The sequence below is a fragment of the Scophthalmus maximus genome, chromosome 7 (genome assembly GCF_022379125.1).
Source record: "Scophthalmus maximus strain ysfricsl-2021 chromosome 7, ASM2237912v1, whole genome shotgun sequence".
NCBI classification, from domain to species: Eukaryota; Metazoa; Chordata; class Actinopteri; order Pleuronectiformes; family Scophthalmidae; genus Scophthalmus; species Scophthalmus maximus.
The window spans coordinates 26,363,574-26,389,686 of record NC_061521.1 but is presented as its reverse complement, the minus strand read 5'-3'; the positions used below and the strand labels follow the sequence as shown (position 1 = coordinate 26,389,686).

The following is a 26,113-nucleotide window of genomic DNA, read 5'->3' as shown; positions in this document are numbered from 1 at the left end:
TTATAACGTCAATGTAAAGGTTCCTCTCTTCTTTCGCCTCTCTGCCACATTTTGATATCTGCCTCTGTCGGAGGGAAAGGAAATACAAATCTACTGTACAACCAATTACGTTGCGATCTCTTATCTTATCCATTTATTTCAGCATTTATTTCAGCTTTTGTTTTTTTTTAAGTCATGTTCCGTCCTCCATAATCACGTTGTAGGGCCACAACACAGCCTCAACCAGAGCTCATTCTTTTCATATAAGATATCTTGAATCAAACATCTTAATACATTTTATTTGAAACTCATGTAAACAATAATGAATGAGAATGAGAATGTGTTGAGTTCATGTCAAGTTAGATTTGCCGAGTTGTTCAGACCAGACATAAATAGTGTGGAGCTACGCGTGGACCGGCTCTAGGACCCGGGGGCGACACGTGACGCAGGACGACAACAGGAAGACGGAGCTCACGTTGCCGGTAGGTGTGTGTGTGTGTGTGCTCGTGTGTGTGTGTGTGTGTGTGTTAGCTCCGTGTAGCTTCAGTGTGTCACCGGTAGACTGGTGCGTCGTTTAACGGCAGCGCGGCGACTTCCCGCGGGTATCGAACCATGTTCTGACACTGACGAGGTTTGAAACGCTGTCCCTGCGGCTAGCAGCTAGCGGTTAGCAGCTAGCGGCTACTCCGGCTAGCAGCTAGCGGCTAACAGCTAGCGGTTAGCGGCTAACAGCTAGCGGTTAGCGGCTAACAGCTAGCGGCTACTCCGGCTAGCAGCTAGCGGTTAGCAGCTAGCAGCCTCAGGTCGACCAGCAGCAGAGGGTCAAAGTGACTAAAGGTGGAAACTGACGGTCTGTTGTTTTACCGACGTGCAGGCAGAAGTGAGCAGGTGTTGTCACAGTGTCTCGCGTCTGTTCTGCGTCTGTGAGCAAAGTTGTTTGTTGTGAACAGTCGGTCAGGGGTGGAAAGTCACCTGGTTCATTCAGTCCACTACAAACTACAGACACGATCGACAGATAACTAATGGACAGAAAACTAATAGACAGATAACTAATAGACAGATAACTAATAGACAGATAACTAATGGACAGAAAACTAATAGACAGATAACTAATGGACAGATAACTAATGGACAGATAACTAATAGACAGATAACTAATGGACAGATAACTAATGGACAGATAACTAATGGACAGATAACTAATAGACAGATAACTAATAGACAGATAACTAATAGACAGATAACAAATGGACAGATAACTAATAGACAGATAACTAATGGACAGATAACTAATGGACAGATAACTAATGGACAGATAACTAATAGACAGATAACTAATAGACAGATAACTAATAGACAGATAACTAATGGACAGATAACTAATAGACAGATAACTAATGGACAGATAACTAATGGACAGATAACTAATAGACAGATAACTAATAGACAGAAAACTAATGGACAGAAAACTAATAGACAGATAACTAATAGACAGATAACTAATGGACAGATAACTAATGGACAGATAACTAATGGACAGATAACTAATAGACAAATAACTAATGGACAGAAAACTAATAGACAGATAACTAATAGACAGATAACTAATGGACAGATAACTAATGGACAGATAACTAATGGACAGATAACTAATAGACAGATAACTAATGGACAGAAAACTAATAGACAGATAACTAATGGACAGATAACTAATGGACAGATAACTAATAGACAGATAACTAATGGACAGAAAACTAATGGACAGAAAACTAATAGACAGATAACTAATGGACAGATAACTAATGGACAGATAACTAATAGACAGATAACTAATGGACAGATAACTAATGGACAGAAAACTAATGGACAGAAAACTAATAGACAGATAACTAATAGACAGATAACTAATAGACAGATAACTAATGGACAGAAAACTAATAGACAGAAAACTAATAGACAGAAAACTAATGGACAGATAACTAATGGACAGATAACTAATAGACAGATAACTAATAGACAGATAACTAATGGACAGATAACTAATGGAGTGATTAAACTAATGGACAGATAACTAATGGACAGATAACTAATGGACAGACAACTAATGGACAGATAACTAATAGACAGATAACTAATGGACAGAAAACTAATAGACAGATAACTAATAGACAGATAACTAATAGACAGATAACTAATGGACAGAAAACTAATAGACAGATAACTAATAGACAGATAACTAATGGACAGAACTAATAGACAGATAACTAATGGACAGAAAACTAATAGACAGAAAACTAATAGACAGAAAACTAATAGACAGATAACTAATAGACAGATAACTAATAGACAGATAACTAATGGACAGAAAACTAATGGACAGATAACTAATGGACAGATAACTAATGGACAGAAAACTAATGGACAGAAAACTAATAGACAGATAACTAATAGACAGATAACTAATGGACAGAAAACTAATGGACAGATAACTAATGGACAGATAACTAATGGACAGAAAACTAATGGACAGAAAACTAATGGACAGATAACTAATAGACAGATAACTAATGGACAGAAAACTAATAGACAGAAAACTAATAGACAGATAACTAATAGACAGATAACTAATGGACAGAAAACTAATGGACAGAAAACTAATGGACAGATAACTAATAGACAGATAACTAATGGACAGAAAACTAATAGACAGAAAACTAATAGACAGATAACTAATGGACAGATAACTAATGGACAGATAACTAATGGACAGATAACTAATAGACAGATAACTAATGGACAGATAACTAATGGACAGATAACTAATAGACAGATAACTAATGGACAGATAACTAATGGACAGAAAACTAATGGACAGAAAACTAATAGACAGATAACTAATAGACAGAAAACTAATAGACAGAAAACTAATGGACAGATAACTAATAGACAGATATTTACATCTGATGCTCTGGTGAGAGCATTTTTTATTCGTTATTTTTTTGAAAGAAAATAAACATTAAAAATATATTTTTCTCCATCGAATATGATTTACTTTTGTTTTTAACGATTGAAGCGGTGGTTCTCATTCTTTTTTACTTGTACTTTAAAAAGTCGTAATGACTTTGCAGATATGCAGATATGAAATCTTTAGGCAGAAAAGATGTGTTATCTTTACATTTTACATTTATTCAAGTTCTATATGTTTTTGGTTTAATATGTGTTTCTTTGTATTTGTAGTTATTCATAATAAAGTTTATGGTTAAACGTTAAAATTTCAAGCCTCAATTGAATTTCTTCTTTTATAATGACATCTTATGAATCTTTTTTTCCAATATCTATACAAATTGGCCGATCTATCGATATCGGAAATGGTTTACTGCCTAATATTGGTATCAGCCTCTAATAATCCATATGGTCGCGCTTTAGTCATATGTGGTTGAAATATACACAAGTCAAATGAAAATGTTTTAATGTCCACCTTGTGTCAAAGTATATCCAAGTTTGAATAATAATTCTGTCGCTCATTATGCAAACACAACTTTAGCGTTGCATATGAAAGTTCTGTAACGCATAGTATAAAATTATCTTTAGTAACATTTAGATACTTTGTCTTGGTTTATAGTGGTTTATGCTGTCTTCATGCGCTCGTCTGAAGTTCCTAATTCACACTTGTGATATTTGAATTGCAAGTGTGCCACGTTCAAGTGCCTTGTTGTCAGAATGAAAACATTTTGAAATGTATAATGTAATAACTTTACACAGCGCTAGCAGACTACAGTCCACATGTTATGGATACAACGATACATATCATTGGTCTATATCAAGTTAAGTGAACTTAGATTACAGATTAAAATTATGTACACAAGCAACAGAAAATTCTTGTTGCACTGTTAAAATTTATGAATTACCTATCGTCCATTACTGAATCTGTTTCTCTTCTCCTCTGCCATGTTGTGATGGTGTGTTGACCTGTGGTGCAGTGTGTTGTGATGGTGCAGTGTGATGTGATGGTGCAGTGTGTTGTGATGGTGCAGTGTGTTGTGTTGTGAGGGGGCAGTGTGTTGTGTTGTGATGGTGCAGTGTGTTGTGAGGGGGCAGTGTGTTGTGTTGTGATGGTGCAGTGTGTTGTGATGATGCAGTGTGTTGTGTTGTGATGGTGCAGTGTGTTGTGAGGGTGCAGTGTGTATTGTGTTGTGATGGTGCAGTGTGTTGTGTTGTGATGGTGCAGTGTGTTGTGAGGGGCCAGTGTGTTGTGAGGGGGCAGTGTGTTGTGTTGTGATGGTGCAGTGTGTTGTGATGGTGCAGTGTGATGTGTTGTGATGATGCAGTGTTTTGTGATGTGCAGTGTGTTGTGATGATGCAGTGTGTTGTGTTGTGATGGTGCAGTGTGTTGTGTTGTGAGGATGCAGTGTGTTGTGTTGTGATGGTGCAGTGTGTTGTGATGATGCAGTGTGTTGTGATGGTGCAGTGTGTTGTGAGGATGCAGTGTGTTGTGTTGTGATGGTGCAGTGTGTTGTGATGATGCAGTGTGTTGTGATGGTGCAGTGTGTTGTGTTGTGATGGTGCAGTGTGTTGTGATGATGCAGTGTGTTGTGTTGTGATGGTGCAGTGTGTTGTGTTGTGAGGATGCAGTGTGTTGTGTTGTGAGGATGCAGTGTGTTGTGAGGATGCAGTGTGTTGTGTTGTGATGGTGCAGTGTGTTGTGATGGTGCAGTATGTTGTGATGATGCAGTGTGTTGTGTTGTGATGGTGCAGTGTGTTGTGATGATGCAGTGTGTTGTGTTGTGATGGTGCAGTGTGTTGTGATGATGCAGTGTGTTGTGTTGTGATGGTGCAGTGTGTTGTGTTGTGATGGTGCAGTGTGTTGTGATGATGCAGTGTGTTGTGTTGTGATGGTGCAGTGTGTTGTGTTGTGAGGATGCAGTGTGTTGTGTTGTGATGGTGCAGTATGTTGTGATGATGCAGTGTGTTGTGTTGTGATGGTGCAGTGTGTTGTGAGCATGCAGTGTGTTGTGTTGTGATGGTGCAGTGTGTTGTGAGGATGCAGTGTGTTGTGTTGTGATGGTGCAGTGTGTTGTGATGATGCAGTGTGTTGTGTTGTGATGGTGCAGTGTGTTGTGTTGTGATGGTGCAGTGTGTTGTGATGATGCAGTGTGTTGTGTTGTGATGGTGCAGTATGTTGTGATGATGCAGTGTGTTGTGTTGTGATGGTGCAGTGTGTTGTGAGCATGCAGTGTGTTGTGTTGTGATGGTGCAGTGTGTTGTGAGGATGCAGTGTGTTGTGTTCTGTGGGTGAGGAGGAGTCGTGCTGCTCTGTGATGTTTGTTGTTGAATCACCTCAGCAGGAGGAAGCTTCCGTGTTGTGGAGAAAGAACTTGTTAACCTCTGGTGGGGGGAAGAAGGATAAAGGCCACATTTTTATTAAGAAATTTTAAAGTCGCTGCTACAACTCGTCATCTGCTTCCTATAGATTCACTACCTTCACCAAGGAGGTTCTGTTTTTACTCGTTTGTCTGTTTGTTTGAATTGTCCCAGAGTGGCTGCGCTAATAAATACTTCTGCGGTAGATGTCCACACTCTCCTTGTTCCTGAGTCAGCGTCAATTTCATCAACTTTCCATTACATCCATGACCTCATGACATCATCAGCGTCGGCCCGAACTGCCTGTCCGGCCTCCGAGGCGAGCGGCGGCAGGCAGCGCGGATTGTTGTAACGCTCTCTCTGCTGCCGTGGCCCAGAAAGCCCAACGTCTAATGTTCTGCTTGAGAGACAAATCCCATTTGTGTCCCAGGCATCGGGCCCTGGATCGTCCGCGGCGTAGAGTCAACACCGACACCCGTCCAGTAATCACCTTAGCTCCGGCTGAGCGAGCGCGGTCACAGCCGGCGTCGCACGGCGGCCGGGAGATGAATAAATATTGTCTGATAAGGTTAAAGAGATTAATCCAACAAATGACTTATTTCATACAAAGTCAGAGCGACGTTCTGTTGCCCCCGTCAGTGGCGCCCTCGCGTGATGTCATTTCACCAATTTATTATTATTCATAATGTGTTTATGTACAAGGCTTCATTAATATCGTCAGTAAGACCTGTGATGTCACATTGGCTGCTGTGAAAAAGACGAGTTTCACTGGGCACGTTACATCACTAACATTAATTATCATAATAATATTTATTAAAACAAACAAACAAAAACGTTTCAGATCATGAAATCATAATCTCCATCGTGGAAGAATAACAGGTTGATAAAAACGTCATGGCCTGACATCCTGTGACCGAACCTCCAGATGAACACGTCGACCCCGAGCTCTAATCCCAGAATCTCATTATCAACAGGTGTTTATGTTTTCCATTAGAAGGTCCCGACGCCGGCAGCAGATTGATTTTTTTCTCCTGACGAAGCTTCATTAAGGACGAGCGGCGCCTGCAGATGGAGATCTGACGACTCGCTGCTTGGGCTCCAACGCACGATGCTACTGGGGGGGAAGTGTGATACACGGGGAGGCCGTAATATGAAATATATATACATACGTACGTAACGAACCCTGCGTTCCTTTCTACCTCGGAAGTCGAAGTTCGGAAGTCGGGTTTATCGTTCCAGTTTAGTCTCGTAACCCGGAATTACGACATCCGAGTCGGAGATTGCAACCGGAAGAGTCCAAGATCCGAGTGCCGAGGTACAATAGAACACAGCAGAAGATCCTGATGTCGATCACGTGACGTAGAACAGTGACTCATTAACAGGAACAGTCTGAGAACTTTGTGATCGCTCGTCGTAACGTAATGTGTATGTGAGGGAACTGATTGTTCATTATTCTATGTATCATTTCCATGTTTCAATACTACTGAAGACATGAATCTTTAAACACATAAATATATCATTTCATTTATTTGTCCTTTTTAACAGAAATGACTGGATGATGTGGTTCATTACCTCCTGTGAAGCAGCACGTTCAGTGTTTGTTTACAGGATATAACTTAGTTAGGACAGTGAGTTATGGTTGTACATCTGTAAAACCTCGTGTTCGTATGAAAACTACCTTTTAAATGAAAGAGTCCTCAGCTCTCTTCCCTCTCGCTCTGTTAAGTTTCCATCAAACTTATTTGTGGCTCAGGCGTTCGTCTGCTTCCCTCTGCAAAAAGCCCAGAACTGCTGTCGAGGCAGAAGTGGTTTGCTGGTTTGGGGGGGAATCTCTTGAGCGTCCGGCTGTAATCAGCGTCCCCGCTGCGTTTGCTGCATCCTCCCCTGTGGATTTATCGGTCTGGGGAAAAGCTTCTGAACGCCAACATTAGTCACCGGCTGAGACGGGAGTCGAGCCCAGAGACCCAGGAATTCAATTCCAGCAAAAGCAGAAAACCACAACAACGTCTCTGCTTGAGAAGTGACTGATGTGCTGCCGCAGAGTTCTCATATTCACACCTTCTGTACCGGGCTCATATGAATAAATTGTGAACGGTTAGTAGAAGTGGGTTTGTTGAAATGGCTGCTTTTAGAGGCCTCCTCACCCTGAGCCGACAACGAGCGGGTGTTTATGATGAAGCTGTCGAGTCTCTTGCCTCAGCTTGTTACAGAGCTGCTGCTGGATCTCTAGCAGCGGCATGAATACTAATGCAGAGAGGGAGATGAGCTGCATTAACTGGTTTGTCAATATGTCGACAATAAATCGATAAAGAGCGTCGCTCCGTCAGAACCTGCTCCAGTGTGCAGTGGCCTCGCGGTTCTGAGGCGAGCGCGACACGAGCAAACGTCAAGTCGGAGAGGAACGTTTCAACAACTCTCATTCTTATTCTCCCATCAAGACCTTTATGGTTTCTGTATTCTTCTGCATTAATTAAGTTTCGCTACAGTGGGAGAGAGTTTCTCTTCGTCGCCTCGTTCCGTTTAGCTCAAACAAAGAGAAAAATGAAAGTCCCAGTTGGGTTCTTGTCTGGCGAAACTACAACTGAAGATATATATTTATTCTTTAATCGATAGCATCTTTTTGAATCTGCCCACACGTTGCAGTGATTTGAAACACGTCTGGTTTCAGCTGGTTCCGGGCAGCTCGGGAGCTCCAGACGTTGTCTTGACATGGACACAAATTGTTCGTTGCAAGACGAGTTACGAGACGACCTCCGACTCCGAAAGGAACTTTACAATAAAGTTAGAAATGAAATGTCTGATATTATGAATCCACCTTGTCGTATCCTGTTGTCTGTTAAATGACGATCAGTCTTTCTGTGCAGAGACTCGTGACAGACACTCGGTGATGTTTCATTTCAAGTCTCGTGATGTGGAGGTAATGGCTGTGGCAGATCTCCAGAGTGAGGACGGAGCGCGAGCGTCCCGACGAGGCTGTTAGCTGGAGGCAGCGGTGCGTGGCCGCCGCCGCCCGCTGGTCGCTCATTTCACGCCTGTCTGGGCTTCCTGGAGAAGCAAAGTGCCTGAGAACGCGTGTCAGGGGAGAAGGAGTGTTCTCAGATTCCAATCGGTGAACCCGCGGTGACGATTGACGGAATGCTCCTTTTTGTCCGTGTTCCTGCGTGTCGTCGTCCGTCAGGCTCGTGTTGTGATCAAGTCCCAACATCACTGTTGTTTGGATGATGTTCAGTCCAGAGTGATGCACTGTGACCGGTGATGGAGAAAAAAGATTCAAACGTGTATGTTGTTGTTTTGGCAGCAACATATTGAAAAACGTGATCAGTTTGACAAAAGTCCATAATATTAAGTGTTGCCGGAGCTCTGGTGTTTCTCTGGTGATACATCAGCGTCTCACTTGTCTGTCGTTGTCTGTCGTTGTCTGTCGTTCGCTCCGACCTGTTTCCTCTGTGGTTTTCCATCTCTCTCCTGCCGCTGCATCGACCTGCTCTCCAGTTCAGATACAGTTCAATCAAACGTGGTGTAATCTAACCTGAGCGGCGTTTCCTGTTTCCTGTGTGTATGTGTGCATGTGTCATCGTGCCTCTGATGATCCCGTCTTCCCGTGCAGGTGATGGCTCGGCAGGCGACGGCGGGCTGGCGCTACGTGCGGGCGTTCGTCAGCGGACTCTTCGTCGCCGTCCCCGTCACGGTCACCGTCCTCGACCGGTTCGCCTACGTGGCGCGAGTGGAGGGAGCGTCGATGCAGGTGAGATCCACCGCCCTCTGTCTTCACAGTCAGTTCTTTTCAAACTGCAGATAACGAGGAGGTCAGAGGTCACAGCGCCATGACCACATGGAGGATGCTGGGAAATGATTTTCGCGTTGTGTATTTAAAAGTCCTTCTCTTTGACTTTGTGTGTGAACACATTGCACCAAACATTTGCGTTGCGTTTGTCGGTCACTCAGTTGGTTGCGGTTTGCAACTTTACCACCAGATGCCGTCAACATTTTTAAAAAATGTACACGCTGGAGCTTTAACGTCTTTTGTTTGGTCCATGTCCCATCTGTTAACGTGGAGGAGGCGGGGCTTATGACCTATAATGAGGCACGTCGTCCATGTTTATTTACAGATGTAGATACAACCTAACAGGAGAAAAATTCTCTGCATCTCTGCCTCACAGGTATGAAGTATAAATATCTAAAGACGACTTGAGCTGCGTTATGATTCCTGGTCGAGTAAAGCCGCTGAAAATTCATCTCGCTGCGCCGGAGCGTTCGCTGAGAGATTAAAGTAAAAGATTCAGTCGTTCATTCAGGACCGAAATGATTGGAACTGCTGAACCGACAAAGTACACACACATATAGATATATTTTGAAAGGTACTCTAGTGTCTTTCACATGCGGCTGTTTAGAAATGAAAAAACGCTGTGGACAATAAATGGACTTAATTCTGAGTCTGATAAATCAATATGAGATGAGCGTCAGACGGGTTCGTGAGACTTTATATTTAAAGGGCCACGACAGGAACAGAGGCTCGACTCTGAAACATACACGACTGGAAGAGATTCATATTCTGAAAATTCTGTAACTTCTCATTCGTTGAACTGTGTCTGGATATTAATCTTTTGCAAAAACCTGCCTCAGATGGATCCTCGTCGCGTCTGGATCCTCGTCATGTCTGGATCCTCGTCGCGTCTGGATCCTCGTCGCGTCTGGATCCTCGTCGCGTCTCGATCCTCGTCGTGTCTGGATCCTCGTCATGTCTGGATCCTCGTCGCGTCTGGATCCTCGTCGCGTCTCGATCCTCGTCGCGTCTCGATCCTCGTCATGTCTGGATCCTCGTCATGTCTGGATCCTCGTCGCGTCTGGATCCTCGTCGCGTCTGGATCCTCGTCATGTCTGGATCCTCGTCATGTCTGGATCCTCGTCATGTCTGGATCCTCGTCGCGTCTGGATCCTCGTCGCGTCTGGATCCTCGTCGCGTCTGGATCCTCGTCATGTCTGGATCCTCGTCATGTCTGGATCCTCGTCGCGTCTGGATCCTCGTCGCGTCTCGATCCTCGTCATGTCTGGATCCTCGTCATGTCTGGATCCTCGTCATGTCTGGATCCTCGTCGTGTCTGGATCCTCGTCGTGTCTGGATCCTCGTCGTGTCTGGATCCTCGTCACGCGTCTGGATCCTCGTCACGCGTCTGGATCCTCGTCATGTCTGGATCCTCGTCATGTCTGGATCCTCGTCGTGTCTGGATCCTCGTCACGCGTCTGGATCCTCGTCACGCGTCTGGATCCTCGTCACGCGTCTGGATCCTCGTCGTGTCTGGATCCTCGTCACGCGTCTGGATCCTCGTCACGCGTCTGGATCCTCGTCATGTCTGGATCCTCGTCATGTCTGGATCCTCGTCATGTCTCGATCCTCGTCATGTCTGGATCCTCGTCATGTCTGGATCCTCGTCATGTCTGGATCCTCGTCATGTCTGGATCCTCGTCATGTCTGGATCCTCGTCATGTCTGGATCCTCGTCATGTCTGGGTCCTCGTCATGTCTGGATCCTCGTCATGTCTGGATCCTGTATCAGTCGTGACAATCATGATGAAGAGGAGGAGGAGGAGGAAGAAAGGGGGAGGGGTTATAGACAGGCGTGTAATAAAGCTGTCATGGAGGACGAGAGGTTGTCGGGAGCTGAGCGCGACGAGACCTCCAGCAGGCCCCTGAACCACGTGTTGATCACCAGATCTTCTTTATCATCTGGATAAAACGTTCAGTTGTTACATAATGTTTAACTTCTACTGTAAATGTAGTTCAGAGTTATGATACATTACAACTAAACTTCTTTCTTTCTCTCTTTCTTTCTCTTTCTCTCTTTCTTTCTCTTTCTTTCTCTTTCTGTCTTTCTCTCTTCCTCTCCACATGCCTGCGTGGTTGCGTGCAGCCGTCCCTGAACCCGGACAGCGGCTCCGAGTGCGACGTCGTCCTCCTGAACCGTTGGAGCGTGAGGAACTACGAGGTCCGGCGAGGGGACATCGTCTCCGTCATGTGAGTAACTCTCTCTCGGGAGAAGACGCGGTGCGTTGATGAAATGTGCAGCTGCACACGTGTGTCTGTGGTCCTGTGGCGTCATAGCTGGACGAGGTCCGGACGAGGTCTGGACGTCGGCCCACGTGGTTCCATCAGCTCGAGCCGTGAAACAGTGGTTCTCAGCTGATCGAACCACTGAAAGAGTCATTAGGTCATGACACGAATTTATGAACCAAGAAAAAAAAGGTGAAATCAAAGTGCAACCAGGGCTAAAAACCAAATGAAATAAAAAGGCAGATTTGTCTTGATGATGAGCGTCAGTGCTCGTCACCTCAGACGTCCTCAGCTCCGGAACGTCTGCTCGTCCTGTTACACTCTGATACGGTGAAAGTCTGAGAGTATATTTCACACCAGCTGGTGATACTGTACACGTACTGTATGACGGAGGGTCAAACCCTCTTTGGGTTCAGAACCGGTCAAATAGTTCTTGTGGGGAGGAGAAATGTTTGTGAAAGTTTGACAAAAGGAAAATGGATACAGTGGTTCTATAAAGTTTATATTCAACCTGTCGCCCCCCCCATGATACAGAACCGGATCTGAATCAACTCTGGATTTTGTTAAAATCCCTCGTAAAGCCGCGTCTATCCTCCGCCTCAGAACATTGCCTCAGATTTTAATTTCAGATGTGATGCGGCGGCGGGCGCGGGGGGGGAAACTGTTTCCTTGCCCCGTAATTGGCCGTCATTTAAAAGGAAAATTGTTCAAGTGAATACTCCGGGTCCACAGAGCGATGTCTTATTTAGAGAAACCCCTCTCGTTTTTTTCCAGTGATGAGGAAAAAAAGATTGTGTCCCTGTGTTTTCTGAGTGGGCGTTCAGAGAGCGGGTGGTTTGTCACGCTCGGGGCGCAGACCATTACCGACCTGATTGATTTTTTACGTTTCGGGCTGTGAACAGAATCATTTGCCTGTGAGCGGCCTCGGAACCGATTCTTTTGTGAAACATCATTTTCTCCCGGATTGGAGGAGGAAATGTTTCTCGTGGGTTATAAATCCGCGTCGCGAGAGATGAATAGAGTCCCCGTCGACAAAGAGGGTGTGATGACAGCCATCTTGGATCAGCGGGGGATTGGTGTGTTGATAGGAGCGTCGGTGAAACTCCACAGTCTGTGAATATTCATGGAGAATCCTTCAGAAGCGCCGCGCCTCACTCCTCCTCTGTGGCGTCGGCGTCGAGCTCAGCTGCTATCTTTGTCCGGGACTGGTTCCAGAACAAGAACACAAACACGTTTGATTCTCCCTGTGGAGGATCGGAGGGAACTGGGTTCACTCAGGGGTCCTGGACTGAAACTCTGGTGTCTGGTGAAACTGGGTCATCGGGAAACTGCTCTGTGTCCAAAGGAGGAAAAACTGAAGTGTTCAGACTTTCTTAAACATTACAGTCGATGCTCTTAAGTAACAACTGTTATGAACCATAAGCTCCAGGGGCCGACGCCTTCAGAGGACACGGTCGACGGCCAAAACGAAATGTGACGGACTGGTCTACGGCGGATTTCCTATTCGCCGTCACCAGCCTGTTCCGCCCTTAATGCTGTCACCTGGCAACGGAGCTGTAGTTGACGCGCAATGCATCCTGGGATAGGTTGAACAGGGAACGATCCACCTGTTGGACCCTTTGTTGCTCGGGAATGGAAGGGCGCGTTTGAAGGGTTCCTTGAAATGGAACATGCCGAGTTGCGACGCTGTGTTACATCAGCCTGGTGGCTGCTGCCATTTAAAACGTCCATACATTTGCGTTCCAATGTTTTGGCTCCGTATCGGCAATAATCCATATCTACACACCTAAGACGTCATATCACATGACCTTTGTGCCGTTGGTGTCGGTGTAAACAGGAAGTAGATTGTCTCCTCTGCAGTTGGTTGCTTAGTTACAGAACTAACTCTCTGAAGGAGGAACAGTGATGGTGAAAAGTCAGAGCCGGCAAGACGACGACGACGACGACAAGGTGGAACTGTTACTGACAGGAAGTGTTAGGGACGTTGAGTCGTGACTGATGAGAACCAACCGGAGCCTCACTCTGAAACAGGAGAAATGCATTTTAAAACTACAACGTATCAGTGTGGATGAAGCCTCAGTCTCATTGTGTTCCACTGGGGAACATCTGTAGACGACTGGTGGTAAAATTCAGTGTTTGGATCAAACACATGACACCAGCACGACCCGTTCCTCCGGCACACGTAGAAGATTTACACCTCGGTGTCATTTTTTTGCTAGATTATTAACCTACTTACTGGAGGAAGTGAAAGTTTGTCTGCTGCGATCACAGGTTTGACTCCAACAGCAGAGACAGTTGTTTAAAGTTTTAGAAGTAAACCAGGAGCTGAGGATCCTCCACTGTGAAGCCGTGACAGCGCTCAGACCTTCTCATTTCAATAAGTGGCATCATTGGGCTCATTAAAAACACTTTGTCTTTCTTCTTGTTGTCTCGTTACCCACATGCCTCTTTCACCAGCGTCTCCAGGGATTAGAGGCAGATGCAAAACCACATGTTTAAGATTTTTTTCGTTTTGTTTTGTTGTTGGTTGTTTTTTTTGTTGTTGATTTTTCACAAATGCTAAAACTCACCGGGGAGAAGCAGAAGAACAAAAGCAGTGAAGTACAAACTGTTCAGGTGAGGAAACATGAAAAGCCCCCGGGGGCGTCTGAAAACATCTCGGCTCAGACGAGACGACAAACAGATGCAAATCACAAAGAGACGGAAAAAAACAACGACGACGCAGAAATAACAAGCAGAAGAAGTGAGACGCATAAAATACATGAGGCAATAACTGGAAACAAAGATGGACGACACTACGGCTCCAGTCATCCTGATCGCCCACTGGTGTCTGGCCTGATATAGGTCATTAGACACGCCCCCTGGTGTCTGGCCTGATATAGGTCATTAGACACGCCCCCTGGTGTCTGGCCTGATATAGGTCATTAGACACGCCCCCTGGTGTCTGGCCTGATATAGGTCATCAGACACGCCCCCTGGTGTCGGGCCTGATATAGGTCATTAGACACGCCCCCTTGTGTCTGGCCTGATATAGGTCATTAGACACGCCCCCTGGTGTCTGGCCTGATATAGGTCATAAGCCCCGCCCCCTGGTGGTGATCTAGTTTATTCCAATCCAGTTGATGGAAACGCACTTAATTCGTGTTAAAATATGACTCAGAACCTCGGTGCTCAGGTTCACGTGGATGACCTCACTGTGATCGTGCTGACGGGCGAATCAGATCGTGTTTTGTTGGTCAGTATCAAACAGGGTGTTTGACTCGTCAGATGCTCGGTGATGAGGTTTGACCCAGCAGATGTTCACATCTGATCAACATGCGTCACAAGCTGATTTCATGTATATAAACGCCGTCTCTCATATTCAATAATGCAGGTCGAACACGTGTCTTAAACATGCGTCAGTCGATCTGTAGGTGTCAACATTTGTTGACGTGTGACGTGGAGACGAGTTGGAGGCCTCAGCTGCTCTCACGTCCTGGAGACCAGCCATGATCCGGGATAATTCCTCCGCTGCTGCCGCTGCCGGGAGGCGTTCCTGTTGGACGGCGTGCTCCCAGCAGGCTCGGTGTCACCGCTGTCCTGACACGGTGAACGTTAATCGGGCCACGCGGCGGAGCGGCATTAAAGCACAGAGCTGGGATTTAAACGACGAGACGTCAGACGCTCCGACCGGCGGCGATAGTGACGAATCAGTCGAAGAGTTTCCTTTTTATATGTCTCTGACTTATATAACCAATGAACCAAAAACGTTACAGTTAAATCAATACGTGTTTTTTATAGAGATTTACTGCAACACAATCTGCTGCGTAGCAGCGGTCCATTAAATCACGACTCGCCGCGCCCCGTTTCCACGGTAATGATGACAAATTAAGACGACAAAATAAAACCTGGACTGAAGTTGAGTAAATATTTCTGTCAGCTCGTCGCTCTCACATCCAGTAATCAGCTTATGAGCTCTGAGTGTGTTTTTTGTTTTTTTTTACAGTTTTCCCTTCAAATGTCCTCCTGAAGTCGGATCAAAGAGCAAGGAAACACTTTCCTGACAACTTCATGATGTCGCATCTGAAGTGTGTGTGCGTGTGCGCGCGCGTGTTTGCTTGCATCATTAGATGAAATGCAGATTTTATCCAAGTCCGATTATTTGGCAGCTCTGAAAACCTGGAAAATCTTCAAAAGAATTTCAAATAAAGTTTCACATTTTGACTGACGTCGCCGACGCTCCACCTCCTCCCGTCGTTGTACGAACACGAAGCGCGGCCATCTTGTGTCAGTGGTGATGTCATCGTCATCTTACTTTAGTTTCTAAATCAGATCAATAGAATCAGATGAAAAAGACTTTGCTAACATGAAGAAAACGATGAGAGATTATCACCAGACTCCAACAGGATGGAGGACGGAACAGAATCAGGAGACGGTGGAATTCATCACGTCTCCCTTTCCCAAAGAAGCCTCAGTCTAAAAATATAAAAGTCTACAGAGACAGTGATATGGACACAAACCAGCATCATAAAACAAAAACCTGAGGATTACAAATCAATCTTTGTGAGTGATCTTGTGTTCACACCTCCAGTAAAATACAGACTTCTGACTGTACGACCCGTTCGTCACAGGCTTCAGTGAAGAGACGCAGGTTAACACGCAGGTCAAACTGTGATGGAGAATCAGTGAGCAGGTTGGAGAAGAGAGACTCTCAAACCTGGGCTCTGTGAAGTCAGGTGTTCCTCACCTGTTCAGGGGAACTGGCTCAAACTGTCTGATACACAAAGAGAAAAGAAATGACACAAACTCCACGATTCCACTGAAGCTGTTCAAAGGATGAATAATATTCAACTAGATCTTGAGGTAACAGGGAAGCAGCAGCCATTGTCTTTGTTGTGACAAACAAAAGCTGAATTTTAAAATTAAATACTTCAAATTAACAACTGAAATGTGAATATTACAGATTAAAAACCCAACAGTCGAGCGAGGGTCAAACCACAGACTGTAAATAAAGAATGACGACATGACGGCTCCTCTATACTGAAGCCAAATCCTGCTGATCGCCCCCTGGTGTCTGGCTGCAGTACAGGTCATAAGCCCCGCCCCCTCCATGTCATGTGAGGTCGTTCTTATCACTGGTGTTTTCTCACGTGTTCATGTTTCTGATCACTTTGCTTCTCATCAGTTATTTGATGATATAAAAACCGATTGGCAGCGGAACACTGACTAAGGATTGGTCGAGAGCGTGTGTGTGGGAGGGGCCTCGAATCCCACGGCCATACATGACGGCTCCTGAATCTGAGATGTTTGGGCTTCATGTTTGTATGACGAGAGGAAGAAGAGACGTGTCGTCGTCTTCATGATTTAAGTTAATTTGAACAAACGACTTGTTAGGTTTCGTTTGCTTGCGTCCAAACTCCTGGTTCCAATCAGGTCGAGGAACTTTTTTGTCTTCGATGTTTGTCTCTAACAAACTTCAAAAAAAAAGAAGCAAATCAACATCTTTATTGGCAACATTAAGCTTCAGCTCCATTAACACTAATAATCTCCAGAGCCTCAACACTAGCATCACAATTATCTAAATTAACTAGAAATTAACTTAAATTGAAAATGTGATATTGTGCTTTAATGAGCAGCCACGTTGGAGCCGAGAGCCACAGGCAGAGACAACAAACACACTGATGTTCTCCACCAAGTCGTGAGTCAGAGACTGAAAAATAAACCATCTGAAGTTATTTAGGAGCTGAATGTCTGAGCAGGAAACGTTCTTGGTCTCGCCTCGTTCTCCTGATCACGTTGACTCGGGCGTGACGACGACACAAAGCAGTTTTCACGGCCGCGTTTGAGTCGTTCAAACTGCAGGTTTGGACCGAAGCTTCCAATCAGCAGCAGCTGATGAGAATCACAGGAGGGAACCTCGGATCGAGTGAAGCTCACGAACAGGCAGGAAGTCATTTCACGCTCTTTGTGTGTGGAGCACAGAACTCGTGCTGCGGATGATCAGTTTGATAAAACATCGTCGTACATCAAAGTTTCTGAAACAGCCTGTGAATTCATAACAAGAGAAATTTCTTTGTTTCAAAAGTCGTGACTTTCGCTTTGCTCGCACAAGTTTGGTCACAAGCAAACATTTGTGCTTGTTTGCATCACTGGCGCGAATATTCCTTCCACTTTCTCCGCTGCCTCAGAGCCTCTCGTCTGAGACGGACAGCAGGAGTCTGGAGGCGACGCGCCGCTTAAATAATGAAATATGATCCACAATAAAACCCTCCCCCTCCCCCGACAGCCCGGCTTTAGACATGACAGAGGACACGGGCACGCCGGGGGCAGCTCGGTGGTCACACGAGGACCCGAGGACCAGCAGAGGAAGCGCGACGCACGGGGGTGTCTTCCACCTACGCTGTAAAAAGTTTAACGCAGCGTCCGACTGGGGGAAAACCCACCGTCTGAAAGCTCCCCACATCTAATATTCTGCTGCTGCGTATGAACAGTTATAATCTGTGAGAAGACGATCGGAGGAGTCGTCATGTTGCATCTCGCCGCCGTTTGTCAGATCCTTTCTTCCTCGTTCGCCACCTTCCACACTTCTCCGTGTGTTCTGTACCAGTTCTGTCAATCATGTCGCCGCATCCAGGCAACCTGGCTTCCTCTCCTCCTCCTTCTTCCCCCCCGGCTTGAGTTTTTCACCAGGTTGCCATGGTAACTGGTGGATGCGGCACTATCAGTCATCTCTGCCACCCAGACGTCGCTGTGTTCACTGACAGACAGACGTGAGACCATGATTGTTTTAATGAAGAGCATCACCGTCGCCTCGGCAGCGACTCTGAGAGGACGACAGGACCATGTCCAAACTCACGTTATATACTGTAGTTGAGTGTATAAAAACGTCCAGTTACTGTTCGTGAGCCATTGATTTTCCTTTGCGTTGTTGTTGACGCACGTGAAGCTGCTTCTTGAGAAACAACATAGTCTGTAACAGTCTCTCAGCTGCCATTGTATTTAAAGATGGACGACGCGTCTCATCTTCCGCCCGGCAAACAAACACAAAGCTAAAATATCTCAGATACAGGCGTCGCCGTGCTCGATCAATCACGAGTCAGTGTCAGCTGTCAATCATGACGTCACTCAGCCCGTTTTTATATCATCAAATAACTAATAATCAGAAACATGAACACTTGAAAAAACATCAGTGTGATGAGAACGAGCTCAAATGACATGGAGGGGGCGGGGCTTATGACCTTTACTGCAGCCAGAAACCACCACGGGGCGATCAAGAAGATCTGGCTTCATGTGGTCCATATTTATTTGCAGACTATGATTTGATCACAACCCTAATACCGAACAACGGCGTACTTTTATTTTGTTCTGTTCGTTTGAGCCATCCCCATGTCACATCAGATGAGTTGCCGTGGTAACGCTACATTTAGTTTCTGATCAAATGTTTCAGAAAAAAAGGAAACATTCCGTCGTTAAACTCCTTTTTAAGCTGAAGATTATTATCCAATATGAGTTGTGTCTGACCGACGGAACCAGAGAGCAGCGTCTCATTCCTCATTCGAGCACAGTCGACACGGAGCCACTGAATCTTAAAATTACCATAGGTCACTGAATTAATTCTCCAAATGGCAATTGGTGTGATTTCTCTGGGGGGGTTAGTTTCGCTCACCTGGAGGTTCCAGTGGTGGAAGTCGGAGGTCGAGGAGACAGTTTCAGTCTGAGCTGCAGAAACAACAGACGCTGAGGTTTGAATGAAACTCACCTGTCGACTGCTCCTCCCTCTCACCTGTCGACTGCTCCTCCCTCTCACCTGTCGACTGCTCCTCCCTCTCACCCCTCTCACCTGTCGACTGCTCCTCCCCCTCACCCCTCTCACCTGTCGACTGCTCCTCCCTCTCACCTGTCGACTGCTCCTCCCTCTCACCTGTCGACTGCTCCTCCCTCTCACCTGTCGACTGCTCCTCCCTCTCACCCCTCTCACCTGTCGACTGCTCCTCCCCCTCACCCCTCTCACCTGTCGACTGCTCCTCCCTCTCACCCCTCTCACCTGTCGACTGCTCCTCCCTCTCACCCCTCTCACCTGTCGACTGCTCCTCCCCCTCACCCCTCTCACCTGTCGACTGCTCCTCCCTCTCACCTGTCGACTGCTCCTCCCTCTCACCTGTCGACTGCTCCTCCCTCTCACCTGTCGACTGTCGACTGCTCCTCCCTCTCACCCCTCTCACCTGTCGACTGCTCCTCCCCCTCACCCCTCTCACCTGTCGACTGCTCCTCCCTCTCACCTGTCGACTGCCAGTCGACAGCTCCTCCCTCTCACCTGTCGACTGCTCCTCCCTCTCACCTGTCGACTGCTCCTCACTCTCACCTGTCGACTGCCAGTCGACAGCTCCTCCCTCTCACCTGTCGACTGCTCCTCCCTCTCACCTGTCGACTGCTCCTCCCCCTCACCCCTCTCACCTGTCGACTGCTCCTCCCTCTCACCTGTCGACTGCTCCTCCCTCTCACCTGTCGACTGCTCCTCCCTCTCACCTGTCGACTGCTCCTCCCTCTCACCTGTCGACTGCTCCTCCCTCTCACCTGTCGACAGCTCCTCCCTCTCACCTGTCGACTGCTCCTCCCTCTCACCTGTCGACTGCTCCTCACTCTCACCTGTCGACTGCCAGTCGACAGCTCCTCCCTCTCACCTGTCGACTGCTCCTCCCTCTCACCTGTGCTCCCACATACCACGGAGATGAGAAAATCAAAGTCTAAGGTCAGGACCCGCCGTCTCCAGATAAGTTTCAAACTGAAGGGACCTGACACCTGGTTCCACCTACGACCACGTGGACAAACATGTCCATCAGCTCGTCTGTCCCCTGAAACGCTCCTGAACCTGAAACGAAAGAAAACAGAGCATGAACAAAGAAGGAAGCTTCCTGCCCCACTTCGTGACGGCGGAAATAATACGAAGCCTGCGGGGGGACGATTGTTTGCCCTGGTCAAGAAATACATTACAACAAAAAAGAAAAGAGTGGCTAAATAATGGAGAAGAATTCTTTCGTAAAAAGCCACAAAAAATAAAAAACGTACATTCGGGCGTTCAGCTTCCTGCAGAGAAGCATCGACAGCAATCTGCAGTCGCGCTTTCCATCGCCGGCAGAAATAAGAAACGGAATAAATCAGTCGCCTGGGAAAACCCGGGCATCATGCTTTAAACATGAGCTGGAACGGGAAGCTGGACGAGGAGGAGCGCCGCTCGGCCGCAGGTCAATGAATAGCAAACAGAGGAAGTATTTATCACAGCGAGTGTGAGATCCAGATCTGGTGCGTCTTTGTAACGGCCTCCTCTTCTCTCCGCTGCGCCCGTCGAGTGCTTCCTGATTACGAGGAGGAGGAGAGGTGGGCGCCACCCAGTCGGACGCATCTGTGTGAGTCCTGCTGAAGAGGAGGGACACGGCGAGCTCGTCCTCCCACCTCCGCACACCCTGACACTCGGGGTAATGAGGCCTGCACGGACACCGTGACTAGGCCCCGCGGCCTGTCGCTGCGACCAGACGCCGTCGCTTCTGTCGCTAGCAAGACGCCACATAACGACCTGCCGCCTGCACAGGAAGCTGAATACAGAACAACACGCCGACGGCGCTCACACAGGCAGAGACCGGACATTTCCCTCAGGCAGAAAGACACTTCTGCATTTAAAGAGCGTCTGTTTACACATGATGACCCCCAAAATAGTTTTCGTCAATCTCTCCTTCCTTCCCAGGTAAATGATGTGACAGCGGTAGAAAGTTCTCGCAGCAGCGCTGCTGAGAGACTGGGAGAAGCTCCTTCCAGCAGCTAATTGCCGTCATTACCTCCTCCGAGCTGAATGTGGTCGGACAGCCGGCAGGAGGGGTATGGAGGGGGGGTAGGGAGGGGGGGTAGGGAGGAGGAGGAGGAGGAGGAGGGAGACGCCGTAATTGGCCGCATCTCTAGGCCAAGGTCGCGGCGCCCAGTCGCTCCGATGTGAGACACTCTGGAGCGACGCCACCCGGTCACCAGCTGCCCTCCGCCATCGATCGGCGCCCCCGGCCTTCACACCGACGCCGTCCAGCTCCGAGCCCGGTGTTTTATGCCGGTGCTTTCCATTGATTCCGTGGAGGGAAAGTATCCAAAGATTTAATTAGACGAGTAACACATAAACTGTCCAGGGCCAACGGTGGTTACAGGCCGAGAGACTGACGAGCAGCTGCGGAGCTTACAGGGGAAAGATTTGAGACTTGTTTGGGCTTTTGTTCCGGTGCATTAGTTCCATTATCCATCAGAACCCGTCTGCTTTACATTTATCGTTTGACCTGGAGGATGAATGCTGAACATGCTGTGCATGTTCTGTCTTTTATGTAAATCACAATGTAAATGCAATGTGTTAAAAAAATAATCTAAATGCAACATCTTGTTGCTCTGTGTGGGCGTCGCGCCCTGTGTCATATAACCACATATTTTACTGTACAGCTTCTCGAGGAGAGAAAAATAATAATCACCTCTCGAGACTCTCGTGTCCAGACTCACGACCGGTCCTCGTGGCACTGACTTCGCCCCCGCGGCTTATCTACTTCTGCAGGTCAGGACTCGCAGTGGCGTGAAATCTTATCCTGCTGTGACTGGAAAACTGACTTGTCTGTGTTTTATCTGTCCTGTAGCGCGTCTGAGAGGAAACAGTCACGTGGGCTCATCCATCATTGAGACGCTCGTCCCGCAGAGAGTTTTGATTATGTTGAGTGCTCGGTTTTGCGAGAAACAAGAGCTCCGTCAGGACGACGTGTCACCGTTATGAATTACAGCCCCACTCGTCGCCGTGTCCTGTCACAGTTTTAATTAAACAAGACAAAGTAGAGATGGTTTGTAGGTCTCTGATAATGACCCATGCAGGAGGAGGAGGAGGAGGAGGAGGAGCTGGTGGAGGAGGAGGAGGAGGAGGAGGAAGAGCTGGTGGAGGAGGAGGAGGAGCTGGTGGAGGAGGAGGAGGAGGAGGAGGAGGAGGAAGAGCTGGTGGAGGAGGAGGAGGAGGAGGAGGAAGAGCTGGTGGAGGAGGAGGAGGAGGAGGAGCTTGTAGAGGAGGAGGAGGAGCTGGTGAAGGAGGAGGGGCTTGTAGAAGAAGGAGGAGCTTGTAGAAGAGGAGGAGGAGCTGGTGAAGGAGGAGGAGTAGGAGCTTGTAGAAGAGGAGAAGGAGGAGCTGGTGCTGACGACATTCACCCACTGTGCACTTTATTAGGAACGACGTACGGATAGAGCTCAACAGTGACCGGCAACTTTACGAATTTCCGATGCATGCACTCCATTGACGTTCCATAAAATCCTTGTATAAAGAGTTTTAATCCTTGAAACAAGCCAATACGACATGAATCGTTACCATGAAACATTTTTTTGGAGCAATAAATTAAAATTGGAAAAAATAGGCAACGGCACAAGACTGTATTGGAATTATTATAAGAGCTAATCATCCCATAATCCATTGCATGTAGAGGTGAGGCTCAGGTTAGGCATGACAGGGCAGTTGTCATGGTAACAGGTGTCAAAGGGGGTGGAGTCAGTTGTCCACGTCGGTGTGGATTTATCTTCCGAAATATCTACGATCCTCTCATTGGTGTCCAGGGCTTCGCTCTGCCGGTGAAGGATGGAGGCACGTAGAGGACGAACAGAGCCGCCAGAGGCTCTAATTCAAACGCCCTGCAGCCACACACACACACACACGCACACACACACACTCCCCAGTGAATAGGACTATATATCTGTGGTTTTATGTTGTGGCCTTGCGTTGCCTGTGTGTGTGTGTGTGTGTGTGTGTGTGTGTGTGTGTGTGTGTGTGTGTGTGTGTGTGTGTGTGTGTGTGTGTGTGTGTGTGTGTGTGTGTGTGTGTGTGTGTGTGTGTGTGTGTGTGTGTGTGTGTGTGTGTGTGTGTGTGTGTGGAGAAGCTCATTAGATTCTGTTCGTGGATTTCAGTAAATAGGAATGAATTCTGAAAACCTCCTAACAAAGTGTTCTTCACTTGACAACTAACAATGTGACACATTGTGTTGAGCCAATAGACACAGGGATTGAAGTGTGTGTGTGTGTGTGTCAGTCAGTCAGTCTGCGGTGGCGGTGGTTTCGTCCTTGGCGGAGCGGCGTGCAGGCGGCACAAATACATACTAACAGTAGTGAACAAAGGTCCAGAATACGGACAACTTCAAGAAAAAACAAAAATAAAGTGTATATTAATAATGTGATGTCCTTCCATTCGATTCCAGGACATTTTCACTTCTCCTTCGCGTCATTAATTCTTCAGGTGTGTTGATCGTTCATCCCTCAGTCGCTGTTGTTGGTAGTCATGGTGATGGAGAATGTTCAACAACCTCACATTGTCCCACACGTGTTTAAACCACCTACAGAACCTTAAACCATCCTAGAAACCTCCTGGAGGTCGACGAGCTCTCCTAAAGAACAACCTCGTTACATCCACCTTAACCTGGCGCAAGGTCGTTGATTGTTGGCATTGGCACAGTTGAAACCAGACTGACTTCTGTTTCCTTTGTGTTTCATATCTAAGAATCTCCATCGTATTTTATTATAGTTGGCTGTAGTTCAGGCTGATACACTCGCTCGTGTTCTCGGCGCTCTGAGCTGTTGGTGTTTGTCAGTCTGGTTCTGTCTCAGTTTCGTCACGTACACGACTTCAGTTTGTAAAACTCTGGATGTGTTTGATCCACCTCCGACATATCATCTCAACCGCCTGGACGGGAAGAAACATCCAGCTCCTCTTCACTTCCTCCTTCCAACCTCAGGCAAGTGATGTCACTTCAGATTTAAATGCCGTCTGTATTTGATGTAACCGTATTTCTGAAAATAAAGTCCTCTCCTCGATGTTAAAAGAGTATTTTCTTCTCTGGCCATGTTAGGCAGCACATTTGATACTCGGCCCGGTGAGAGGTGAGACAGAGAAACAGTGGTTTTGAGGAAAGGTTTCTCCCCAGGAGAGCTGGCAGGAGGTCACCAGGGCTGCAGATGGAAACAAATACAGTTCACAAGCCAGAGACGGCGTCTTTCTCTCCCTGATACCAGTCTGTCGGTAAATGTCAGTGAATTTAATTACTGTTCAAAGAGATCGTCCTGTCTTCACGTGACCCGAGTTCAAACAAACCCACCCCCAGCTCTTCCTTTTCATCCGCTCAAAGGGCAGACCAGCGACGAGGTGGATCAACCAGTCACAAATTAGGAAAATACTTCCATCCACCCACCATCTATTTTCTTCCTCTTATCCGGGGTCAGGTTGCGGGTGTTCCAGACGTCCCTCTCCCCGGCCTTCCAGCTCCTCCTGGGGATCCCGAGGCGTTTCCCAGGGCCTGATGGGATATGTTGTCCCTCCAGCGAGTTCTGGGTCTAACCTCTAGGTCTCCTCCCAGTTGGATGAGCCTGGTAGGCCTTCAAAGGAAGGCGCCCAGGTGGCGTCCTGAAAAGATGTCCGAAAACACCTCAACTGATTCTTTTCGACGCAAAGGAACTCCCTCCGGATGCCCGAACTCCTTATCTCTAGGGTTGAGCCCAGACACCTGGCGGAGGAAGCTCATTTCGGCCGCTTGTATTCGTGATCTCGTTTCTTTCCGTCACTACCCAGAGCTCATGACCAACATGAACCGATATCCTAAAGCTGAGCCCAGTCGCCCTACGGAGGAAATCTCATACTTACAAGATACAAAGTACTTGAATAATGAAAGAAAATGAGGATGTAAACCTCCAAACTGAAAGAGTTAGAAGACAAACTACCTAATTCCCTCCACCAGGGAGGGTACCTTTTCATCCCTGTCCATTTTTTTGTATCCTGAACAGAATTCCATGACACTTGGTGGGAGGACGGGAGATGGGTCATCTGATTTGAATGTTTGGATGTTTGTCGGCTGCTTTGGGAGGAAACGTGCCTGTTTTAAGAGCTGCTGCCATGTTTTATCAGATCATCTTCAATAGAAGATGAGAACATAAAGGGTTGTTGGTTGCTGCCTTCATGTACTCATTCAGGTGTAGGAATATATCATGTTGTGTCTAATCTGCTGTCAACCTGAAATTGATTTCAACCCAATGCCTGTAGAGACGCGTCCAAGCAAACTGACAATCTGTCAACTGTTCCAGATTGTAATCTATCAGTGAACATGTGGATTATAAAATACTAGGTGTCATATTTTTAATTATGAATCCCACCCCCCTGTGGCTGTGGTTTGCCCTCGGCCCCTGCTCCGCTTCCTGTAAAGCCTGGAGAGTTCTTTTTTAAATTTGATAAAATTTCCGGTTTTCTCAATCTGCGCCGTGACGGCCCAGCTGTGAGAGGACCTGCAGCTGGATGACGGCGACAGCGTATATTACTCCCTAATCACGTCCCATTAACATAATTATCCCTGGATTTATTGCCAGGAACTCATCCTCATTAGAAACCACGAATCGGAAACTTGTGCGCTGATAAAAAACGGCCCATTAGCAATGTTGCGATATTAACGCTGGAGGGCGACGGGTGCGATGATGGAGGAGAAACCTGCAGAACGGCTGCCTGAGATTACGCCGCCATGTTGGATGAGAAACAACAAACTGAGATTACACTGATTACTACAAAGGTGTTTAAATGTCTCATCGCTAATTATTCTTTGTATCATTTCCTCAACCACACCTGATTTACAGAATAAATCGCCATTTGGACGAAATATGTTCTTGCGTCTTCTGGAGAATCTTCACGCAGCTGAGAAAATACTCACGCCACTTCTTCTCCATT

General features: G+C 46.9%; 1 protein-coding gene across 2 annotated transcripts in view; it reads left to right on the top strand.

Moving 5' to 3' along the window:
* The first annotated feature begins 306 nt into the window (after nucleotides 1-306).
* Nucleotides 307-26,113, top strand: part of immp2l (inner mitochondrial membrane peptidase subunit 2) — a 65,114-nt gene continuing 39,307 nt past the window's right edge. The window contains exons 1-3 of one of the 2 annotated variants that reach the window (XM_035642246.2): nucleotides 307-461; nucleotides 8,948-9,085; nucleotides 11,249-11,352. In XM_035642246.2, the coding sequence (XP_035498139.1) occupies nucleotides 8,951-9,085; nucleotides 11,249-11,352 (239 nt within the window). In that variant the 5' untranslated portion in view covers nucleotides 307-461; nucleotides 8,948-8,950. The remainder of the gene's footprint in view (nucleotides 462-8,947; nucleotides 9,086-11,248; nucleotides 11,353-26,113) is intronic. The other variant, XM_035642245.2, reaches the window with a different exon arrangement.